This window comes from Euleptes europaea, chromosome 11 (assembly GCF_029931775.1).
Source record: "Euleptes europaea isolate rEulEur1 chromosome 11, rEulEur1.hap1, whole genome shotgun sequence".
NCBI lineage: Eukaryota > Metazoa > Chordata > Lepidosauria > Squamata > Sphaerodactylidae > Euleptes > Euleptes europaea.
The window spans coordinates 75605976-75630506 of NC_079322.1; the positions used below are offsets into that span (position 1 = coordinate 75605976).

General features: G+C 49.6%; 1 protein-coding gene across 1 annotated transcript; it reads right to left on the minus strand.

The window, feature by feature from the left end:
• Positions 1 to 4545: 4545 nt before the first annotated feature.
• Positions 4546 to 23800, minus strand: CCDC13 (coiled-coil domain containing 13). Its single transcript, XM_056857797.1, has 15 exons — positions 23574 to 23800; positions 22285 to 22433; positions 20606 to 20748; positions 19856 to 19936; positions 18044 to 18154; positions 16630 to 16734; positions 15257 to 15418; positions 14353 to 14529; positions 12702 to 12908; positions 12158 to 12288; positions 10692 to 10766; positions 9861 to 9989; positions 7817 to 7971; positions 5704 to 5818; positions 4546 to 4712 (listed from the first exon to the last, which is right to left on the minus strand). The coding sequence occupies exons 1-15, from the start codon at positions 23798 to 23800 to the stop codon at positions 4553 to 4555; spliced, it is 2127 nt and encodes a 708-aa protein (XP_056713775.1). The 3' UTR covers positions 4546 to 4552.
• Positions 23801 to 24531: the final 731 nt, after the last annotated feature.

Genomic DNA, 24531 nt, shown 5'->3' on the forward strand with positions numbered 1-24531 from the left:
GGTCAATATTGTCTGCTCAGACTGGCAGTGGCTCTCCAGGGTCTCAGGCAGAGGTCTTTCACATCACCTACTTCCCTAGTCCCTTTAACAGGAGAGGCTGGTGATTGAACCTGGGACCTTCTGCATGCCAAGCAGAGGCTCTACCACTGAGCCACAGCTCCACCCCAGAACCCATGAAGCTGCGTTCTACTGAATCAGGCCCTTGGTCCATCAAAGTCGGTATTGTTTACTCAGACTGGCAGCAGCTCTCCAGGCTCTCAGGCAGATATATTTCGCATCACCTACTGCCTGATCCTTTTAACTGGAAATGCCAGGGATTGAACCAGGGATCTTCTGTATGCCAAACAGATGCTCTGCCGCTGAACCACAGCCCCTCCCCATTATTTCATTGTAACCTTGGTTATTACATTGCTTCCAGAGGCAGATCTGGGCCAGTAAAGCAAGTTTCAAATACAGTTATATTGGGAATTGCTTTCTCTCAAAATACCAATATTTGGGGTGAGCGGAGAAAGCTGATAGGCAGTACGTTAAAGGCAAACAAAACAAAGAACTCTTCTAGGGTTGCCAGTCTCCAGGTGGAACCTGGAGGTCTCCTGGATTTGCAACTGATTTCCAAACTACAGAGATCAGTTCCCCTCTGCTATGCAGAGACAGGCAATGGCAAACCACCCCTGAACTTCTCTTGCCTTGAAAACCCTTTGGGGTCATCATAAGTCGGCTGTGATTTGACAGCACTTTCCTCCACCAATAAGTAATGGGGCCAAAGTTCAGAAATCAGGAGCACCAAAGGCCAACGTATCCCATTTGTATTGTCCGTCCCGTCCCCCCCAATATATTCTGGGAGCCAGCATGGTGTAGTGGTTAAGAGCGGTGGTTTGGAGCGGTGGACTCTGATCTGGAGAAGTGGGTTTGATTCCCCACTCCTACTCATGAAGCCAGCTGGGTGACCTTGGGCAAGTTACAGCTCTCTTAGAGCTCTCTCAGCCCCACCTACTTCACAGGGTGTCTGTTGTGGGGAGGGGAAGGTGATTGTAAGCCGGTTTGAGTCTCCCTTAAGTGGTAGAGAAAGTCGGCATATAAAAACCAACTCTTCTTCTAATTTAAAACGGAAGAGACTATGCTCCGTTTTTGCCATCTGCACAGCATGCATTCCTCCAGGAATTGCTCAGAAAGGCATCTCCCGTGTCCATAATTAGAAGCATGGGGGCTGATTGCTGAAAATGACCCGGGAACTGAAACACAAAGTATGCAATTTGCAAAATGGCTGCCTGGCTCCCAACTCCTCCGCCGGAGTCTCCAGTCCACCCGTTGCCAAAAAAGGAAGGTCTCACATACGTCCCAAGGGCGAGGCGTGCGACTGTGTCACATAGTGCAAAGTGTGCTTGCCCATGCAGAGAGCCAGCGTGATGTAGTGGTTGGGAGCAGCGGACTCTAATCTGGTGAACCAGGTTGGTTTCCCCACTCCTATGTGTGAAGCCTGCTGGGTGACCTTGGGCCAGTCATGGTTCTCTCTGAACTCTCTCAGCCCCACCTACCTCACAGGGTGTCTGTTGTGGAGAGAGGAAGGGAAGGAGATTATAAACTGGTTTTATTCTCCTTAAAAGGTAGAGAAAATCAGGGTATCAAAACCAACTCTTCTTCTTCCTCAAATACAGCTCCCCAGTGGCAGTGTGACAGCACAAATGCAACCCTTCTGGAAAGGAACTTGCGTGGATGCAGACAGACACAACTAGGAACCAGTTCAGAAGTGGGAATTGCCAAGGAAAAGACCACAAACACATCTGATGAAGAAAGCTTTGATTCTCGGAAGCTTATACCAGAAAACTCTTATTGGTCTCTAAGGTACATTATATATTTTTGCCGTCAAGACACAGCTGACTTATGGAGACTCCTGGTGGGGTTTTCAAGGCAAGAGATGCTTGGAGGTGGTTTGCCATTGCCTGCCTCTGCATCACGACCCCGGTATTCCTTGGAGGTCTCCCGTCCAAATATTTGCCATGGTCAAGGCTGAGAGTGTGTGACTGGCTAAGGTCAGCCAGTGTGGTGTAGTGGTTAAGAGCGGTGGTTTGGAGCGGTAGACTCTGATTTGGAGAACCGGGTTCGATTCTCCACTCCTCCACATGAGCGGCGGAGGCTAATCTGGTGAACCGAGTTGGTTTCCCACTCCTACACATGAAGCCAGCTGGGTGACCTTGGGCTAGTCACAGCTCTCTCAGCCCCCACCTCCCTCTCAGGGTGCCTGTTTTGGGGAGGGGAAGGGAAGGTGATTGTAAGCCGGTTTGAGTCTCCCTTAAGTGGTGGAGAAAGTCAGCATATAAAAACCAACTCTTCTTCTTCCATGGCAGAGCAGGTTTTCCAGACCCTAGTCCAACACTTTAACCCGAATTTAGCGCTTCCCTGATGGACCATTTCTGAATTTAAATGGAGAAGGGGGAGTTCAACGAAAGGGTACCACGTGGTCCAGAAAACCCAGCCCATATCTCCTGTCTATTTCCCCTCTGAGCCTACCCCCGTCGCACATGCTCCTTGGTGCCCTCCCCGCATTCTGCCATTCTTGTGAAGAGAAGGGGGTATAAATAGGTGCCCCTGGCAGCATTCCCGCTGGGTACGGGATTGCAATTGCAGCCAGTCCCGACCCTTGTTTGCTGGGGTGGCATTCTTTCCTCCAAATAGCAGCGGCTTAGCCGGAGTCTGATTTCAAAGGCGGGCTTCAGAGATGCCAGGGCTCTGTGTGTTTCCAAGGTCACTTTCTTGGCCCACACTGCAGCCCCGAGCATGCCAGGCCTGCCAATGTTTTAAAGGTGAAAGCAGACGTTTCCCTGCTGCTCTTCATTTTTCACACGACACTCCTGTGCCTCATTGCAATCGGGGCTGTGTGTGTGTGAAGTGCCATCAAGCCGCTTCCAACTCATGGCGACCCTAGGGATCAATGTCCTTTGGCTGAAATGTTCACCGCTTCCATGCTATGTTTGATTTGATTATTCCCTTTGCTGGTTTGTTCACTGTGCCTGATAATGAGGAGGAGTAGGAGTTGGTTTTTGTATGCCGATTTTCTTTACCACTTAAGGAAGAATCAAACCGGCTTACAATCTCCTTCCCTTCCCCTTCCCATAAGAGACACCCTGTGAGGAAAGTGGGGCTGAGAGAGCTCTAAGAGAGCTGTGACTAGCCCAAGGTCACCCAGCTGGCTTCATGTGTAGGAGTGGGGAAACCAGCCCGGTTCACCAGATCAGCGTCCACCGCTCATGTGGAGGAGTGGGGAATCAAACCCGGTTCTCCACCACTCCAAACGACTGCTCTTAACCACTACACCACGCTGGCTCTCAATAAACCATTTTAATATCTTAGGCAGGAGCCCTGTGGCGCAGAGTGGTAAGCTGCAGTACTGCAGTCCAAGCTCTGCTCATGACCTGAGTCGATCCCGATGGAAGTCGGGTTCAGGTAGCAGGTTCAGTGTTGACTCAGCCTTAAAGGTAAAGGTAGTCCCCTGTGCAAGCACCGTGACCCATGGGGTAACATCACATCGCGACGTTTCCTAGGCAGACTTTATTGACGGGGTGGTTTGCTAGTGCCTTCCCCAGTCATCTTCCCTTTACCCCCAGCAAGCTGGGTACTCCTTTTACCGACCTTGGAAGGATGGAAGGCTGAGTCAGTGTTTGGCTCTCATGGTACTTTCTTATATGCCCTGGGTAATGCCAATCACCAGTTTGGGATCAGGAAGCAATCCTCCAGGCCAGATTGGCCAGGGATCCTGGAGGGTTTGTCACCATCTTCTGGGCGTGGAGTAAGGGTCACTGTGTGTGTGTGGGGGGGGGTGAGGTAGTTGTGAATTTCCTGCATTGTGCAGGGGGTTGGACTAGATGACCCCGGAGGTACCTTCCAACTCTATGATTCTATGAGAGTGATTCCCAGCCTTTTAAATATGGTGACCCACAAGTCCAAATTTGCTTAGGGCACAAATCAATAAAACTGCAAAAGCCCTACTTTCACAGGCTTCATGGTCCGCTTTGGGGTCCAGACAAGTTGGGTCTAACAGAAACAGGGTGGGAGAGTCCCATGGAGAGCTAAACCCCTGGAACAGCCTGCCTTTGTGCGGTCTCCTCTAAAGAAGAACAGGGATCACAGCAGAAATCGTAAAACGCCATTTGAGGAAAAAACCAAAAAGGAAGGGTGGGAAATGTCCTATATTTACAGACTTTTAAAAAAAGCAACATCACAGCTGCTACATTGGTCCAGCGGCTGGTACCCAGGGAAGGGTCTGTGTTTAGAACCCAGGACCGGTGTGCCGGCGAGCGCAACTCGACAAGCATCCTTACGTGTGGCAAGCGCTGACCTCTACGCTTCTCTGGCAGGCAGGGGTTTGTCATGGCAGCGGCATCCTCAGCAGGATCTAGATCACCTCCCTTTCTCACTCCCCTCCCGTGAGTCTTTAATAGATATAAGTGGGGGAGGGGCAGGGACCTGGCGAGAGGTAACCATGGTGTCTCCAAGGAAGGCCGGGATTCCCTGACAACTCCTTCGCCCATGGCAGGGCACTTTGGATGGCCCTGGTTTAGCTTCTCTCCTGTTTCTGTTGCCTCAGGGCCTGAAGGAAGATCTCCTTGATCTGGCCCATGGTCTCCTGGTACGCCCGGAAGTCTTCCTCTTTTATCTTCACCAGGTTCTCCAAGGCAGTCTTCAAGCTGGCGTTCTCGTCTAGTTGGACTGCAAGCCTATGGAGACATAACCTTGGTCACTCTCGCCCAGACATGGGCCAGCTGGGAAACGCGCGTGCCCTGCAAGGCTGCTAGGGTGGCCAGCTCCATGCTGGGAAATACCTGGAGCTTTTGGGGGTGGAGCCCAAGGAGGGTGGGGGTTGGGGAGGGGAGGGACTTCAATGGGGTATAATGCCATAGAGTTCACCTTCCTAAGTGGCCATTTTCTCCAGGTGAACCGATCTCTGTTGCCTGGAGATCAGTTGTAATAGTGGGAGATCTCCAGCCACCACCTGGAGGTTGGCAACCTTAAAGACTAAATGCATTCTGACAGTGCTGGATGCCATGCTCGTTAAAAGAATAAGAAGAAGAGTTGGTTTTTATAAGCCAACCGGGACATCACCTCAGTCAGTCTCACCCGGAACGTGGGCCAGCAAGATGCATGCTGGGAACAGAGCACACCCGTGTTCATTGACCAACCTGGAAGGCTGCTAGGGTTGCCACCTCCGGGTTGGGAAATACCTGGAGATTTTGGGGGTGGAGCCTGAGGAGGGCGGGGTTTGAGGAAGGGAGGGACTTCAATTGGGTATAATGCTGTAGGCTTCGCCTTTCAAAGCGGCCATTTTCTCCAGGTGAACCAATCTCTGATGTCTGGAGATCAGTTGTAATAGCGGGAGATCTCCAGCTAGTACCTGAAGGCTGGCAACCTTAAAGGCTGCATGCGTTTCTACAGTGCTGGACGCCGTGCACATTTTGCCCAGCAGGGTTTCTGATTGGCCATTGGAGATATGATTGCCTGTGCAGATTTTTAGAAACATTACTTTGGCAGCAGCTGTCACCACACCTGAAGGATCTTCGGTGCGTGACTGACGGTACGCCATGGCAGCCATTTTGTGGCTGTGCCCACCGCGCCAGGTCAGGATCCCAAATGCACCTGCAAGCTCAGAAAGGTCCATGTGAATTTGGGAAGCTTAAATAGATACAGACCAACAGGGGGGAAAGTTCCTACCTTGCGGAAAGGTCTTCTATTTGGGACTCCAGAGGCACTTCCGAGAGTTCGGCAGGTGGAGGATCCTTCTTCTCGCTCGAGTTCCAGCTGAGCCTGGTGCTACTGAGGGACTGACCTGTTGATGCGGAGGCTGCTGTGAAAGGGAGCAGCTGACCCCGGCTTTGGCCTGAACACCAAAGTGGCTGCAGCTCAGTGGTGGGACACAAAGGGGCTGTGGCTCAGTGGCAGAGCATCTGCTTGGCATGCAGAAGGTCGCAGGCTCAATCCCTGGCATCTCCAGTTAAAGGGACTAGGCAAGTAGGTGATGTGAAAAACCTCTGCCTGAGTCCCTGGAGAACTGCTGCCAGTCTGAGAATACAATACTGACTTTGAGGGACCAAGGGTCTGATTCAGTATAAGGCAGCTTCATGTGTTCAAAGTTTAGCATGCAGAAGGCCAAACAGTCACAGAAGCACATGAAGCTGCCTTACACTCAATCAGACCCTTGGTCCCTCAAAGTCAGTATTGTCTACTGAATCAGACCCTCGGTCCATCAAAGTCAGCATTGTCTACTCAGACCGGCAGCAGCTCTCCAGAGTCTCAGGCAGGGGCCTTTCCCATCACCTACTTGCCTAGTCCCTGGAGATGCCGGGGATTGAACCTGGGACCTTCTGCATATCAAGCAGATGCTCTACCACTGAGCCACAGATGGTGCGAAAGACTCTTCTCTGCCCGAGCATGAAGCTTGCCTTACACTGAATCAGACCCTCAGTCCATCAAGGGCAGTACTGTCAACTCAGGCAAGCAGCCGCTCTCCAGGGTTTCAGGCAGGGGTCTCCCCCATCACCTCATCCTTTTAACTGAAGATACTGGGGATTGAACCTGGGACTTTCTGCATCCGCTCTTAACCACTACACCACGCTGGCTCCCTACTCAGACCAGCAGCAGCTCTCCAGGGTCTCAAGTAAAAGGTCTTTCACCTACTACCTGACCCTGATGGAGATGGCTGGGATTGAACTTGGGACCTTCTCCATGCTGAGCAAATGCTCTGCCACTGAGCCACGGCCCCTACACCCACCCGGGAAAACAGCAGGGTAGGCAGAGTTGTAATGGATGGGTAGGAAGGGTCACTCAGTGCATGGACTCCTGAAGTTCTCACATGGCCAGCATGAATAGGTGGAACATTAGCCGGTGTGGCAGTGGCTCTTATAAAATCATAGAGTTGGAAGGGACCACCAGGGTCATCTAGTCCAACCCCCTCCACAATGCAGGAAATTCACAGCTACCTCCCCCACACACACCCAGTGACCCCTACTCCATGCCCAGAAGATGGCCAAGATGCCCTCCCTCTCATGATCTGCCCAAGGTTACAGAATCAGCATTGCTGACAGATGGTCATCTAGCCTCTGCTTAAAACCCTCCAGGGAAGGAGAGCTTACCACCTCCCGAGGAAGCCTGTCCCACTGAGGATCCGCTCTAACTGTTAGAAAATTCTTCCTAATGTCTAGACGGAAACTCTTTGATTTAATTCTTGTGTCAGCCTGCCTGGTCTCTAAACCCCAGCAAGCAGGGCCCCCGAGAACAGCAGGCTCCAGGCCTAGCTTTGCAACGGCTTTTCTGACCCACAATGTGCCAGAGTTGTCCCTGTACCTTTCACTTTGGCCATGAACACCAGTTGAAATCTGCTTTTTCGGCCCTAACCTGGTGGAATAGTCTCCCTAGTGACATCAGGGCCCTGCGGGACCTCAAGGAATTCCGCAGGGCCTGCAAAATGGAGCTACTCCGCCAGGCCTACAACGGAGGGCAGCCGCAAGTTCATCTGTCATTACTGGCCTCCCCATCCTTCGCCCCCCCCCACACACACATACTCTTCACATCTGTGGGGGGTTGACCTGCTGTGACCCAGTTACCCTGTGGCGTCTGAGTCGTTTTAAGGCCATCTGGTTTATGGTTTTAATATGAGTTTTTTAATTATTGCTCCATGGTTTTATGTAATTTAAAGGTTGCTACCCGCCCTGAGCCCGGCCTTGGCTGGGAATGAGGGCGGGCTATAAATCTGAATAATAAATAAATAAATGCCCCACGCAGGGCATATGGGCCCTGCCCCTTCCCGCAACACCCTCTGCCACCTTACCTGCTTTGCCCTTGGAGGGGGGCTTTGGTATGCTGCTGTTCTTCCTGGAGTCCGTTCTGAGTCTCTCCAGCTGCTGCTCGAGAGCGATGATCTTGCGCTGTTGCTCTTGAAGCATCTTCTCGGCCTCCCAAACCTTCGCGCAGCTATCATCTACCCTGGCGGTCAAGGTCATAGAATCATAGAGTTGGAAGGGACCACCGGGGTCATCTAGTCCAACCCCCTGCACAATGCAGGAAATTCACAACTATCTCCCCACACACACACACACACAGTGACCCCTACTCCATGCCCAGAAGATGGCCAAGATGCCCTCCCTCTCATCATCTGCCTAAGGTCACAGAATCAGCATTGCTGACAGATGGCCAGCATGGTATAGTGGTTAAGAGTGGTGGTTTGGAGCGGTGGACTCTGATCTGGAGAACCAGGTTTTATTCCTCACTCCTCCACATGAGTGGCGGAGGTTAATCTGGTGAACTGGATTTGTTTTCCCACTCCTACTTATGAAGCCAGCTGGGTGACCTTGGGCTAGTCACACTTTTTCAGCCCCACCTACCTCACAGGGTGTCTGTTGTAGGAAGGAGAAGGGAAGGGGATTGTAAGCCGGTTTGAGTCTCCCTTAAGTGGTCGAGAAAGACGGCATATAAAAACCATCTCTTCTTCTTCTCCTCCTCTGCTTAAAAACCTCCAGGGAAGGAGAGGCTCACCACCTTTCAAGGAAGCCTCAAGTTCTCCTCTGGGTCATTCAGATGTGCATTGGCAAACTGCAGACGGGCCTGTACATGTGCTGTCTTGAGCAAGGGGACCTTGCAGGCTCTGCAAGATCTCAGTCCTTCACGGCGTAGTGTGTTACCAACTGTTTTCATGGTGACTATGGTCCCAGCTGCCCTGAGATCATTGACAAGTTACCCCCGTGTAGTTCTGGGCTGCTTCATCACCATTCTCATGATCATTGCAACTCAACGAGATGGGATCTTGCATGGAGGCCCAGACCGAGGGAGGTTGAGGGTTAGGGTTAGGGTTAGGATCTGGCTGGTTGATAGGGGATCAAATACTTATTTCCCTCAGTATAATGCACATCAATCTCTGACTTTTGTCTTCTGGGTTTCTGGGGGTTTTCCTGTTGTTATTCTGTCTCTCACAGCTACAACAAACCTACCATTAAAATTAAGGACTGGTCATTTCTTCGTCAGAGGGCAAACGGGCAAATTTAGCAGGGGATCAAATACTTTTCCCCCTCACTGTAAAGGTGCACAAATGGTTTTTTTACTTGAGGGCCGCATCTGAGAATCTATGCACTTTTGAGGACTCTGAATTGAATGCTGGCTTTCTCTGTCTTGGACATTACTAGCACTGGGAAGAGGAAAAGATGGTATCTATTCTGAAGCCCTCACAAGCAGGTGTAGGCAAGAACAAGAAGAAGAGTTGTTTTTTCTATGCTGATCTTCTCTACCTTTTAAGAAGAATCAAACTGGCTTAGTGGGAGAGAAAGTCGGAATATAAAAGCCAACTCTTCTTCTCTTCCTCTTCTTCTTCTTTCCCCACTTGGCTGTCCTGAACGGCACTCAAATCACAAGCCGCAAGACGATTTCTCACAAGCATTGGCCCGCTAGCCAAGGCTGCCATCCAGCAGGCCAAGGGGCCTGACAAATGGTGAAACAACTCAATTGTTGGGTGAAAATTTCCCTCGGGCCATAACGTATACACCTCTGCTCTATGGTCAACTTTTGGTCTCCTGACAAAACAAGAAGAATGTGCAAACGCTGAGTTGCAATCGGCTCATGGCGACCCCATCCAGGGGGTGTTCCAGGCAAGAGATAAGCAGAGGTGGCTTCCTCCATGTAGCAGCCCCTGTCTTCCTTGGAGGTCTCCCATCCAAGTGCTAACCAGGGCAGACCCGGCTTAGCTTCCAAGCTCTGATGAACTCAGCCTAAGCTGTTGTGACAAGTGAAGTGGTTGGCAAAAGGTGCGAGCTCCTTAAAAAAGAAGGAAGAAGAGGCCGCTCCCACCACGCTGCTACGTTCTGCTCACAAGAACTGTCCCTCACCTTTTCTGGAGGATGCCGACCATTTCGAGCAGCCTGTCCCGCTCCGCTTCGGCAGCGTGACAGAGAGCTTTGTACTCCGCGATCTGGACCTTCAGGGCTTCCGCATCTGAGTCGTCAGGACCAAGAGGCCTAAAATTGACATGAAGTGAAGGGACCGGGTTGATTTTGGGTGAGGTTTTATTTCTAGCATTTACATGCCCCTTGTCCAGCATTTGTCCAAAGCGGGTTACAAAGACAGGAGAAAAAAACAAAAAAACAACAACCATCTTATAAAATAATTAGGAAAAAGAAAACAATATTTAAAATGTACATCGGGCGGCTGAAAAAACAAAGGAGGCAAGGGATTGGCAGACAGGCCAATGTTTCTCTGGAGGACAGGGATTCCATCCTCCAGGTGAGACCTGGGAATTCCCTGGAATTACGGCTCATCTCCAGACTACAGAGATCAGTTCCCCTGGAGAAAATGGATGCTTTGGGGGGGGGGGGTGGACTCTATGGCATTTTACTCCAGAGGTCCCTGTCCTCCCTAGGCTCCATCCCCAAATCTCCAGGACTTTCGCAACCTGGAGCTGACAACCCTACCCCCACCCAAACCCCGTCGGTGCCCATGGGGGACCTGACAACCCTACTTGAGGAGTTATTGGGAAATCACAGCAAGTGGGGGAGGGCACAATCGAGATTAGGACTGCGGCAAGGAAGGGGGAGTTTGACTTTTGCAAGGATCAACACAAATGGGAAGGGTCTTGGGGACTGAGGAGATAGCAGGAATTCTGTGCTAAGTCACCAGTGGAGGTTCAGCTGCTGGCCTGCCTGTGGGGTCTTTGTGTATACCTGCCAGGAGAGACAGCCGTGGGAAATGAAGTTGCAGCAGAATCCACCAGGGTGTGCCCCATGTGAGACACGATCCTGAAAAGGAGAAGGCATTGTCCATGTTTCCGCAACCACCACCACATTTAACCCACCTGCCCTCCAACATCTGTGCATGCGACCATCTCTGAGAACAACTTGAACACATGAAGCTACCTTCTACTGAATCAGACCCTTGGTCCATTGAAGTCAGTATTGTCTACTCAGACCAACAGCAGCTCTTCAGGGTCTCAGGCAGAGGTCTTTCACATCACCTACTTGCCTAGTTCCTTTAACTGGAGAGGCCAGGGATCGAACCTGGGACCTTCTGCATGCCAAGCAGATGCTCTACCACTGAGCTACGGCCCTTGAATGAGGTCCCTCTAATTTGCAGGTGTTATCACTTTTATGTAAAACCTGCAACGTTCACTGAGGCCCCTGAACTGGTTTCTCTGCAAACTGGGACAAGGTATTACAGCTGAGATATACAGAAATCTCCAGTCTGCAAGAGCAGGTGAAATAAATAAGAGTTGGTTTTTATACCCCAATTTTCTCAAAGCAGCTTACAATCGCCTTCCCTTCCCCTCCCCATAACATACACCCTGTGAGGTAGGTGGGGCTGAGAGAGTTTAGAGAGAACTGTGACTAGCCCAAGGTCACCCAGCAGGCTTCATGTGGAGGAGCAGGGAATCGAAGCCGGTTGTCCAGATTAGAGTCCACCACTCTTAACCACTACACTATGCTAAAAATTATTCTCTGTGTGCTCACAGTTCCACCTTGTGCTTGAGTTAGTTCAGTCTAATCCCCCTGGAATCTTGGTCTGAAAAAGGTCATTGATACAGATCGATAAATCGTGGTTGGTACTTTTTTAGCTGCTGGAAAACTGCACAACAAATCCTACAGGTCCAGTTTTCTCCAGCATGGAGACGCAGCCAAATCTGCCTGCTACAAAGTTGTGGTAGGCGTAGTCATGAAAAAGGGTGGCTGCCCTCATGGATCCCCAGACAAAAGCTGGCCTATGATCCGTCACTGGAGACAGCATTAGCAGAAACCTCGAGAATCTTTCAGGGTGGGCTCCTTGACTGAAGATATGCTTTGGCCAGGTGTAGTCTATCTGAGCGGCATACTTTATGGTGTGGAAGAAATCTCCCCTTGACCCAAAGGGACTTGGTGGTCTCTGCCCATTTGACGCCCTTCTTCTAGGAAGAGACGGCAGCAAATCATTTTCAGCAAGTGAATATTTTCTGACTCAAGAAAGGAGAGCTGTGTGTCGGATATCCCAGTGGCTGTGCTTGAACGGCCCTCTTTGAATCCCAGAACAAACGTCGCGCTGATCAAACTATCAAGAGCTTCTTATCAACCATGACGGAGCTACCAGCTCTGATAGGAGACCGCAGTCCTTTAATAAGGGGTTTTAAACTAAAAAAACAACAAACATAGGACTCTCTTACCTCGCAGAGGTGTTCCTTCCAACGTGGTCCCCCTTCCTGGATGCTGAAGTGAAATTCTCCTCTTCCAAAGACTCTGCAGACAGAGGAGAAGTGGAATCTGATGTGCCTTCCTCTGGTCGATGAAGATGATGCTGCCATAAAAGAAGAAGAGAAGAAGCAGCAGAAGAAGAGGTTTTATACCCCGCTTTTCTCTACCTTTAAGGAGTCTCTAAGTGGATTCCCCTCCCCACAACAGTCACCTTGTGAGGCAGGTGGGGCTGAGAGAGTTCGGAGAGAACTGTGACTGGCCCAAGGTCACCCAGCAGGCTTCATGTGGAGGAGCGGGGAATCGAACCCAGTTCACCATGGCAGAGTGGGGATTCGAACCTGGGTCTCCCAGATCATAGCCCAACACTCTTACAAATACACCACGCTGGCTCTACCACTGAGCCACGGCCCCTCCCCTCTTTGCCCTGCTGTGGGGCTCCATGCGCCACAGTCAGTATCGTCTGCTTTGGCCCTTTCTAAATCACTTCTCCACCCAGTTTCCCCTGACTTGGTTTACCTGCGACGTGAGCTGCCCGACCTTCTCCTCCAGCTCCCTCACCCGAGCTTCTCGCTCGCCCAGCATCTGCTTGAGCTGCTCAATGATGCAGTTCTGCCTCTGATCCTGGACGTTCAGCTGTTGCCCGAAACTCTGGCGGCATTCCTTGTTCCTCTCTTCCTGCTGACTCAGATTCCTCAGGATGACTTGCATTTCCTTCTGCTGGCTCTGGGGAAGCGGAATAGGCACACGGGATGCTCTGGTTTGTACAGAAGGCACATTAGACCAGGGGTGTCGAACTCAATTGTTACCAGGGCTGGATATGACATAAATGTCACTTGGTCATGCCTCGCCAGCCCAGGTTGAGAGTGGGGTGGTGGTGGTTGCCTTGGCTGGCCAGGTAAGAGCTCTCAAGGGTCCAGATCCAGCTCGCTGGCCTTATGTTTGACACCACTGCTTTAGATGGACAGAAAGGCAGCAACCACAGCCTAAAACCTCTTGCGGAGTATTGTGGAGTGCAAGTGGAATCAAAGGCCAGTGTCTATAGAAAAATCCATTAGCTGGGATGTATCCCTGGAGGGGAAAAGTCTTGTGACTCGGACAATGGATCGAACTGATGCAGTGTAAGCGACTGACATTTTTCAACTCTCTGTCGCCCTGATTTCACAATGGTTGAAGTCATGCACAGTTAAAGAACACATACACACACATACACATCATTCCCTTGGGCTGAAGACAAAACAAAGTCCTTTTCGATAAAGAAAGGAGAATATACACATACTCTGTACATACTCTGAGGCTCAATCGATTAGTTGATTACATTTCATTACATTTACATTTACAATTACATTTAATTACATTTGGGTATTACCAAAACCTCTATGGATGTGCCAGGAAAGCCCAGGGTTGCTACGCAGAGGCAGCCAATGGCAAACCAGCTCTGTATGTCTTTTGTCTTGACCTGGATGGCCCAGGCTAACCCGATCTCATCTGATCTTGGAAGTTAAACAGGGCTGGGCCTGCTTAGTCCTTGGATGGGAGACCATCAAGGAAGGCCAGGGTCACTACGGAGAGGCAGGCAATGGTGATCCACCTCTCTTCGTCTCTTGGCTTGAAAACCCCGTCAGGTCACTGTAAGTCATGGGAAAATAAGAAAAGCCCTGCTGGATAGGACCAAGGCCCATCAAGTCCAGCAGTCTGTTCACACAGTGGCCAACCAGGTGCCTCTAGGAAGCCCACAAGCAAGATGACTGCAGCTGCATTATCCTGCCTGCGTTCCACAGCACCTAATATAATGGGCATGCTCCTCTGACCCTGGAGAGAATAGGTAAGCTGTGACTTGATGGCAGTTTCCACCACCAAGGGAAAAAGAAGGTTGAAACCTCTTTCGAGGTTTTTAAGCAGAGGCCGGATGGCCATCTGTCTGCAATGCTGATTCTGTGACCTTAAGCAGATGATGAGAGGGAGGGCACCTTGGCCATCTTCTGGGCATGGAGCAGAGGTCACTGAGGGTGTGTGGCGGGGAGGCAGTTGTGAATTTCCTACATTGTGCAGGGGGTTGGACTAGATGACCCTGGTGGACCTTCCCACTCTATGATTCTATGAAAAAGAAGGTGGAGGTTTACAGGGCCCCAGAGGGTGGCTGGCAGGCATTTGACCAACTGGCTCATACCATCAGAGCGTCTATCAGTTCATCGTCGTGCTTCCCTTTGTCCAACAGGGTTGAGATCTGCTCCTTCAGGGTTTTCACTTCCCCGGACAACACTTGGTTCCTCGCCTTGGAAGCATCCAACTTCTTTTTCACCTCCTCATGATCCTTCTGGAGGGCGCTGTGTTCATTGGTCAGCTTCTGTAAATTAAGTAAATGTAGGAAGTGAAACTCCATTACTTGGTGACATTTGGGGAGATCTTACAAAATGGTTTTTTAACGCTGCTCTTGTTTTGTAATCACAGCCTGCAGTGCAATTTGTCCCTTTGCCAGTGACTAATCTCTAAAAGCAGTTTCTCAGTCATCTACTCTATTCTGTGATGGTTTTGCGTTTATATACATGAACACATGAAGCTGCCTTATACTGAATCAGCCCCTTGGTCCATCAAAGTCAGTATTGTCTACTCAGACCGGCAGCGACTCTCCAGAGTCTCAGGCAGGGGTCTTTCACATCACTTACTCGCCTAGTCCCTTTAACTGGAGATGCCGGGGATTGAACCTGGGACCTTCTGCAGGCCGAGAGATGCTCTACCATTGAGCCACGTCCCCTCTTCAAGGTTCTCTCGGGTCTCTGGTAGAGGTCTTTCCCATTACCTACTTGTCTAGTTTCTTTAACTGGAGATGCCAGGGACTGAACCTTGGACCTTCTGCATACCAAGAGCTGCTCTACCATTGAGACATGGCCCCAGGGAGGGTCCATCTGGTCCAGCATCCCATCTAATACAGTGGCCAACCAGTTCCTCTGGAGGTCCAACAACAGGGGACATAGAGGGCCTTCATTAGCACATAAAAAGAGCCTGGGCCTGTCTGAAACCCAAGGACCGTCCCACCTTCCTTCAGCCATCCCCCCCCCCCCCAGCTTCCTCACCTCCAGGGCTTCTTTCTTTTCTCTCTCCAAGCTCTTAATCCGTAGCAGGTTCCTCTGGGCCGATCTCTTCCCTGGGCCAAGGAGAGCACTGGCGTCTTCGTCTCCGCCGCTCAAGGATGTCCCGCTCTTGCCCAGGCCCAGCTGGCTCTCCAGCTCCCGGACCTAGAGCAGAAAGGGGGTAGCACTGTGCCTACGGCTGAGGGCTACCAAGCTGTGGGCAAACCCCAGCTCTTGACTGTGGCTGAACCTGACAGCAGCTGCATCCAAGAGGGTGGATGACTGCCTCTCGCCTGGTGGCTGGAGGGTGCAAATAAACTGACCCCAGGCAACAACATATTTACAAAAAATATGTCTTTGACCGGGGCTGGTTCGAGGTTTTCAGGGGCCTTTGGCGGAGAATGGGTCCCCCTTTATGCCCACCCATCCACCAGCCTGTGCATCCTTCCCTCTGCCTGCTTGCAAGCTCTCCTAACACCTGCGGTCACAGCTGCCCACATTGCCTGCATGCCCTTTCCCTGATGGTGCTGGGGGGGGGGGGCGAAGCAGCTAGGAGTGCCACCGCCGTGGCCCCCAGGAACACTGATGCTTTGTGCGCCACCCGGGTGCCTTTCTCCAGCAGCACCAGGCAGCATGCTTAGGGCTGTTTAGCGTAGAAAGAAAGCAGCTAAGGGGAGATATGATAGAGCTTGCTGAAACCAGGGTCCTACTTTGGAATTTTCCATCATTTATTGTGTCATCTCATTACTTCTGCTTGGCTTCAGTTCTGTTTTTAGACTTCAAGTTGGTTCTAAAACCCAAATCGTGCTGCACTGTTTATTGAATGTCCCATCTGCAGATGGTATTGACTCACTCTGTGTAATCTGCCTTGAGTCCAAGTGAAGAAGAAGAAGAGTTGGTTTTTATATGCCGACTTTCTCTACCACTTAAGGGAGAATCAAACCGGCTTACGATCACCTTTCCTTCCCCTCCCCACAACAGACACCCTGTGAGGTAGGTGGAGCTGAGAGAGCTGTGACTAGCCCAAGGTCACCCAGCAGGATTCATGTAGAGGAGTGGAGAAACCAACCTGGTTCACCAGATTAGCCTCCACCGCTCATGTGGAGGAGAGGGGAATCAAACCCGGTTCTCCAGATCAGAGTCCACCACTCCAAACCACCGCTCTTAACCACTAGACCACGCTGAGAAAGATGGACTATAAATAACATAAATAAATACATAAATAATCACATTTGGGGGGGGTTCCTTGATCACACATCCCCATGTGCACTTCAAGATGTCTGATCACGGATCCCCAATACAGCATGTCGTTTGGCCCTGAATGCGAGCAAACTGTATTGTGCAGAAGAGGGGTGAAAAGAAGAACACCGTCTTACTTTGCCTTGCAGGACGAGAATCTGCTGAGCTCGGCCACGCCAGCTGCCGGGGTTGGACATGAGATTTTGGACATTGACCTCCTCTCCGACTTCACTTCCTAAAAGCTGAAAGGAAGACGTCAACGGGAAATGTATCGAACCAAACATTTTTTTGTGCTTGAGTATTCCATATCCCCTTTATTCTGTGTGTTGCATTGTGCGGTGTGGTAATGGTCCTTCTGGTTTTTTGGCCAGAAAAGGCATGGTGGAGTTGCGTGACTCTGCTCCTGAGTGTCTCCACCTCCCGATCCTCCCTCAAGCACCTGGGATCCGTTCATTGTGGAACCCGGAGGGACTTCCTAAGTTCCCTATATAACAATCACCAGGTGTCGTCGCACACATGAGCCCCGCGTTGGGGACTGATGATCTATTCAAACTCAAACGGATGACCCTTTGGAATTGTCTACTCTCTCTGGAAGCTCCTCTCACATCATTGTGCGCCTCTCCCACCCTCTGCTTATTGATATAAAAAATGTGCAGACCAATCTCACGATAGTGGCAAAGAGTTGTTTTCTGTTGCCTCAGAAGGTCAGATCAGAACCAACGGGTTGAAATTAAATCAAAAGAGTTTCCAGCTAGACATTAGGAAGAATTGTCTAACAGTTAGAGCGGTTCCTCAGTGGAACAGGCTTCCTTGGGAGGTGGTAAGCTCTCCTTCCATGGAGGTTTTTAAGCAGAGGCTAGATGGCCATCTGTCAGCAATGCTGATTCTATGACCTTAGGCGGATCATGAGAGGGAGGGCACCTTGGCCATCTTCTGGGCATGGAGTAGGGGGGTCACTGGGGGTGTGAGGGGGAGGTAGTGGTGAATTTCCTGTGTTGTGCAGGGGGTTGGACTAGATGACCCTGGTGGTCCCTTCCAATTCTATGATTCTATGATTGTCCCCTCCTGCCATGGATCATTAATGAAGGGACAGCTGTTTCTGAGGGACGGCTCGCTGGGTGAGTGCCGCCGCTTGGTTCCACGACAGAGCAGCTGGACGCCTCGTCATGTATAAGGCATCTAATGCTGAGGTGGATGCGCTATTTTGACCACCAGGTCGAAAGGCGCTCTCTCTCTCTCTCTCTCTCTTTCCCTCCCTCCCTCCCTCCTCCTTAAGCGAGTTGGTCTTTTTACATTTATGACTGATTTTTATCTACTGCCAGAAGTTCTTATAATATTCATCTTCTTTGCAATAAAGCCTTTTAATCTGCTGTGTTGGATTCTTACAAATTCTACTGATGCGGCTCTCAAGATTTTCTTGTTTTGTTCTAATGGCTGTGGACTTAGGGTCCCCAACATGGGTCCCCTCCCCAAACCATGCCCTCCTCAGGCTCCACCCCAAAAACCTCCCGCCGGTGGTGAAGAGGGACCTGGCAACCCTAAATCCCTTACCTTCTGTGCCACTTTAAGCTCCTGTTTCATGGTCTGGAGCTGGTTGCGATATTCGGAGACTTTCAAGCTGGCCGCCGACAATTTCTCCTGCAAGGCTTTCATCTCTGGGCTCTCAGGGTGCAAGAGAAAGGGAGCACGGTTTGATGAGAACAGAAACACCACCACCACCCCTCACTGAAATGAGACCAGGCTTCAGATAGGCTCGGCAATCTGAGCACTCCAATTCAGGCCAGCACAGGTTGTGACCCACCGCGCCAGAAGTGGCTTGCATTTGGCAGCCCAGTTGTGACTCAAGAAGACCTGTCTGTGCTGCCTGCCTGGGATGGTAACAGCAGGGAGGAGGTCAGGCAACCTGGCGGGCCCCAAAAAAGCGGCCCGTGAACCACAAGTTGTCAGGGGGCCGTAAGTTGTGCGGTCCAGCTCTGGAGACATAACTGTGGTCCAAACTCCACCCAAAGCTTTTCACTCATTCCAAAATGCTGCTGCCAACAGACAGGCAGCTCGCCTAGCAAATGTTTGTTTTGTGATACAGAACCCACCCTAGTTTAGAGGATTTCTGGGTGTAGGAGGGGAAGGATAATATCATTTTTTTAAAGTTTAAAGGATGAAAGGAAAGCAAATGTCTACAATGATAAAAGGTCATGTGGGACCTCATGAAGTGTCTTATACTGAATCAGACCCCTTGGTCTATCGATGTCAGTATTGTCTACTCTAACTGGCAGCAGCTCTCCAGGGTCTGGGCCACAGGTCTGGTCCTTTTAACTGGAGACGCCGGGGATTGAACCTGGGGCCTTTTGCGTGCCAAGCAGAGGCTCTACCACTGAGCCATGGCCCCGCCCCTAAAGCGGCGCTTCATACATAAACACATGAAGCTGCCTTCTACTGAATCAGACCCTCGGTCCATCTTGTCTACTCAGACTGGAAGCAGCTTTCCAGGGTCTCTGGAAGAGGTTTTCACATCACCTATTCCCTGGTCCTTTAATCTGGAAATGCAAGGGACTGAACCTGGGACCTTTTTGTTTATTAATTAATTTGTTTATTGGGTTTTTAGGCCACCCTTTCCTGACCAGGTCAGGCTCAGAGCAGCTCACAACCATTTTAAAAACCATCTAAAACCAATCCACAATTTACAATAAAATTAAACACATAATAAAAACCAGGCGCCTTCAAACATAGCAGCAACAAATACAATAATAATAACAATAACAGTAATAACAATAGTAATAATGCCAAGCAGCAGGGGCTCTACCACTGAGCCACAGCCCCTCCCAATGGTTAAAAGATCTACACGAGGAGCGGGTAAAACTCTTTGAGCTGTTTAGCTTGGAAAGAAGGCGGTTAAGGGAAGACACGGTAGAGGCTCAGCTCTGCTGATAACCATTTAAAACTTGTGATCACCTTCCAAGTACAAGAGTTTACAAAGTTTTGGCTTTTGCTTTCTGGCCAATCAGGAGCCAGCGGAAATCAACTTTCAGGCAATCTCTGAGGCCCATCTGACACTGACCCAATAAGAACATAAGAACATAAGAATCTAAGGAAATAGAAATGGGAGGGGCTGTGGTTCAGTGGTAGAGCATCTGCTTGGCATGCAGAAGGTCCCAGGTTCAATTCCCGGCATCTCCAGTTAACAGGACTAGGCAAGTAGGTGATGTGAAAGACCTCTGCCTGAGACCCTGGAGAGCCGCTGCCAGTGTAAGTTGACAATATTGACCTTGAGGGACCAAGGGTCTGATTCAGTATAAGGCAGCTTCCTGTGTTCCTGTGTTCAGTCTGCACAAAGTATTCCTCTACAGAGTGAGTGTGCGTTCTTACCAAGGGCCCTTCCGCCATTTTGCGCACAGATTGACCATCTTTGCCTCCATGCGACTGGACCATGGCCGTGGACAGAAGCAACTAGGGAGAGAAAAGGAGACAGGAGTGTTTTAAAAGAGACAATGCATTTACTGTTCATTTTCATAGTACCATATGAGGGAGGGGATCCTTCGCACAAGCCCCTGCAAACTGGTATGGAACAGAGATGCCACAAAGTCAGAAGAGAGATGCCACGAAGTCAGAGCTTGGAATTAATTATATATCAGCAAGGGAGAAGAAGGAAGAAGGAAGGAGGAGGAGGAAGAAGAAGAGGAAGAGTAGGAGGAGGAGTTGGTTTTTATACCCCTCTTTTCTCTACTGAAAGGAATCTCAAACCAGCTTACAATCACCTTCCCTTCCTCCCCCTACAAATGACACCTTGTGAAGTAGGTGGGTCTGAGAGAGTTCAGAGAGAACTGTGACTAGCCCAAGGTCACCCAGCAGGCTTAATGTGTAGGAGTGGGGAATCGAACCTGGTTCTCCAGATTAGCCTCCACCGCTCTTTACCACTACACCACTCTGGCTCTCAGCTGCTGGATTTAAAATGTTACTCCCTCGGGATGCACAGCAGCCTGCCAAAGCGGTAACGACAGGACCCAAGCAACCCATGAGGCCAAGAGATACAAACCAGAGCCCTCCTGCATGGGCTTGGTGGGTCTCAGATCTCTAGCTCTGCATCGCCCCGAGCCAAGCACCCGGGAGAGAACTCACTTCTCTCTCCAGCTCTCTGATCCGATTGTTCAGCTGCTTGACTTTGGTCTTCTCCTTTTCGGCCTCGGCAGTCAGGTGCCGGTTCTGTTTGGCCAACTGGACGATTTTGCTGGCAGCGACGTCTCCTGTCAAGCCACCCGTTCCTGCCAAAGAAGAGCATGGGGGGGGGGGGGGTAAGAAAACAAGGGAGGGGACATCTTGATTGCAGAACCGTAGCGACTTGGTGGGCTTTATTAGTAATAATGGTAATAACACTAATACAGAGCGTTTCTATGGGTCCAGCTAGGCCAGTACCAGGATACAGTACCTGGATAGCCCAGGATAGCCTGATCTTGTCAGATCTTGTCTGCTAACCAGGAGAACAGCCATGTTGATCTGCAGTAGAAGAGCAAGATTCAAATCCCCACACCTTAGAGACCAACAAGATTTTCAGAGTATGAGCATTCGTGAGTCAGAGCTGACTTCTTCGGAGGCTATAGTTATAGTAGACTAACATGTCTACACCTCTGGGATAGAAAATGATGTCACTGATAAAGAACAGCTGGACTCGAGTCCAGTAGCACCTTAGAGACCCTCAAAATTTTCAGGATGCGAGCTTTCAACAGTCAACACTCCCTTCTTAGTATCTCATGAAAGGAGTTTTGACTCTCGAAAGCTTATACTCCGAAAATCTTGGTGGTCTCTAAGGTGCTACTGGGCTCGAATCCAGCTGTTCTTTATCGATAACATCATTTTCTATCCCAGTGGTGCCGTGTTAGTCTGCTATAACTACAGCCTCTGAAGAAGTCAGCTCTGACTCACGAAAGCTCATATTCAAATAAGTATTGTTTCTCTTTAAGGAGGACAGTGGATTTCCTGTTTTATGGTTTTCGGTACCAGGCAGCAGTGCCACCTGGTGTTAGACCTCAGGATTACCTGTCTATACTGTTAAGACAAGTTAGCTCTCCCCTGACTTGATCATAATTCTCCTCTTCCTTTCTCCCATCCTTTGCCTTCCTTTTCTTTTTCAGCATGTTTTAGGCAGAAAAGATACTAGTGGACAGTGAAACAGAAACAGAAACAGAAACAGAAAGCGGTCTTTTATGCATGGGAGTTTTACCTGAAGTTCGAGGCTCTCTTGATCTGCACTTCTCTGTTCTGAATCTTTAAAATGCTATGCATGTTGTAGTTTGCCCTGGAGAAAGTCCTGGGGTTTCCAGAATACTGTACAATCACCAGCAAAAATCAGGAATCTGTCTGAGTCCCCACCCCTTGAAAACGCTGCTTTGTAATTGGCTGTGGTGCTTACTGTGAGAAAAACATCACCCCACCCCCAGCTCCCTTCTCCTACAGTTTGGCTTATGCGTGGAAATGGGGACGATTTGACCCGGGCTGATCTCAGGGGAGATCGAAGAATTGTGGTGCAGCAGGATTGGGAAGACCTGGACATTAAGAGGGCTGGGCGGGAGGTCATCTCTAAAGGACTGAAAACTTATGCACAACCCCAACGAGAAACCAAGTAGGACCAGTGGAGAAGGTAAATCACACTGCCCATGCATAAAAGACTTAAAACTTTAGTGATGTACATCAAGCCTTCTCTTATACTTCTAAGTAAGAGTCCGCTTTCTGTGGCTGCAGTGGGGCCCTACAGAAATCGAACAAGCTGGTCAAGAGTCAAGAAGAAGACCACGTAGGTTTACCTATCAAGGCCAGCCTTTCCTCCTCTATTTTCTTCTGCAGCTGCTTGATCTCGAAGTCTCGCTCCTTCAGCAGCCTGTACAGCCGGCCGTTTTCATCCGCAGTCTCCCGGAGCTGCTGCTGCAACTGTTCGTTTTCATCCTCGAGCAACCTGGAAAACAAAAGAGGGGGAAAATGACAATCCAGCACGTATGGCTGTTGCTGGTTCGGCTACAGAAAGAACAGTGACCCACCCAGCATATGCAGCGCACACAATCTGGAACCTATCACACTGAGAGCCATACACTCATATGCCCAATGGAAAATTACTAGAAACCTACATCCAGGCTATAAAAGCTCATCATACAGAGCGTTGCTTCCCAAGGTCTCACTTGAAAATGGGTGGCTTTTCATAACTTCCTAAAGCTAGCCAGAGAAGGTGTCCCACAAACTTCCCCTATTCCAAAATATAGGAGCAGCCACAGAAAAGGCTGAAGTTCACATGTATCTCCCATGAGGTCCCATGTATCTCCCAACAAGATTGCAGAGCAAGTTCTCAAGTCCTTCATCATGCAAAACCTAGTAAAACAGTGTTTGCAGTTAATTGTTAAAGACGATAATAATTAAGAACATAAGAGCGGCCTTGCTAGATCAGACCAAGGTCCATCAAGTCCAGCAGTCTGATCACACAGTGGCCAACCAGGTGCCTCCAGGAAGCCCACAAACAAGACAACTGCAGTAGCATTATCCTGCCTGTGTTCCACAGCACTTCATATAATAGGCATGCTCCTCTGATACTGTGCAGAATAGGTACTGCACCATGACTAGGATCCATTTTGACTAGTAGCCATGGATAGCCCTCTCCTCCACAAACATGTCCACTCCCCTCTTAAAACTTTCCAAGTTGGCAGCCATCACCACATCCTGGGGCAGGGAGTTCCATCATTTAACGATGCATTGTGTGAAGAAATACCTCCTTTTATCTGTTTTGAATCTCTCACCCTCCAGTTTTACAGGGTCCCACCATGAAAGCTTGTTCATTTGACATGGATTAAAGTGGAATAATATTATGTACATCTTAAATCCACAGTGATGTGGTGAAGATTGCTTCTAATACCATGCAGATGCTAGCATGGGGATTGTAGCATTGTTGGGGTCCTCAACCCCAACTCAACCAGATACCAATGTACAAGAAGAGCATCTCTCCTTGTGTTACCAGATCTGCAACATGGATGTGGAAAACACATACGGAGACTTCCTACACTGCGTTTGAGTAGTTTTCCAGATCAACAGAGCGGAAGTGACCTTCTACCTTTTGCCGAAGTCCTCCTTTGCCACCTGACAGTCCAGCGTGGATAACACAAGATCATCTGGCACGCCAAAGATGTCCTTTTGTCCGTCCGTGTGGCACTTGGTTAGACTCTGCTGCTGCTTTTCTTTCTTTTTCTCCAGCAAATTTTGCATCCGCTTCTGCTGCTGCTCCTGAAGAGTCTTAAACTGCATTTTTAAATTTTCATTCACTTGCTCATCCGACTCCATTATTTACTTTTAAAAGAAACAAAAAGGGGGGAAATGGTTAGCTCAGAACGCCTGTGCCTCAAGAATGCTTTCTGGGAACAACTTTCTAACAAATTGGTTCTTTCCCTCCTCTAGCCCTGTTGCAATATTACATTGACTTAATTTTATTTATCCACTTAAAACATTTATATGCTGCCTTTCCACCCAAGCAATGTCCCCAAGGGGGTGAAAACCAGGCATTAAAACATTAAAATAATGTTTAAGAACACAATAAAAACATACGAACAAACCCACAAACACACATATTGCTGTGTATCTTATCCTGTCCATTTTCATCACACAACATTTTCCCCTTATTCTTTCAAAGGAGGCCCATGGGGTACAACGCTATTGACTTCACCCTCCAAAGCATCCGTTTTCTCCAGGGGAATTGATCCTTGCAGCCTGGAGATGAGCTATAATTCTGCAGGATCTCCACGTCCCACCTGGAGGCTGGCGTCCCCAGCATCCTGGCCATCTTGGCCATCTTCTGGGCATGGAGTAGGGGTCACTGGGGGTTAGGGTTGCCAACCTCCAGGTAGTTAGCAGCAATAGATACTTCTGTGTATATAATAGTTACAACCAAGTAGACACAGAAACAAGCTCTTATACAAATGTAAGAAATTCTATATTATACCACAACAATTCTAAACATACTACAAGCTTCCAAAAATAGAAATACAAAATACAATTTTCCAAAATCCAATATGGTA

Excerpts from the sequence above, each read along its gene's own strand:
- CCDC13 (XM_056857797.1), bottom strand. The coding sequence starts at position 23,800 with ATGGAGTCGGATGAGCAAGTGAATGAAAATTTAAAAATGCAGTTTAAG. Across the intron at positions 14,530-15,256 it reads AAAAGAAAGAAGCCCTGGAG|AAGCTGACCAATGAACACAG; the intron begins GTGAGGAAGCTG and ends CTTAATTTACAG. Across the intron at positions 9,990-10,691 it reads ACGGCTGTCTCTCCTGGCAG|GCCTCTTGGTCCTGACGACT; the intron begins GTATACACAAAG and ends TGTCAATTTTAG.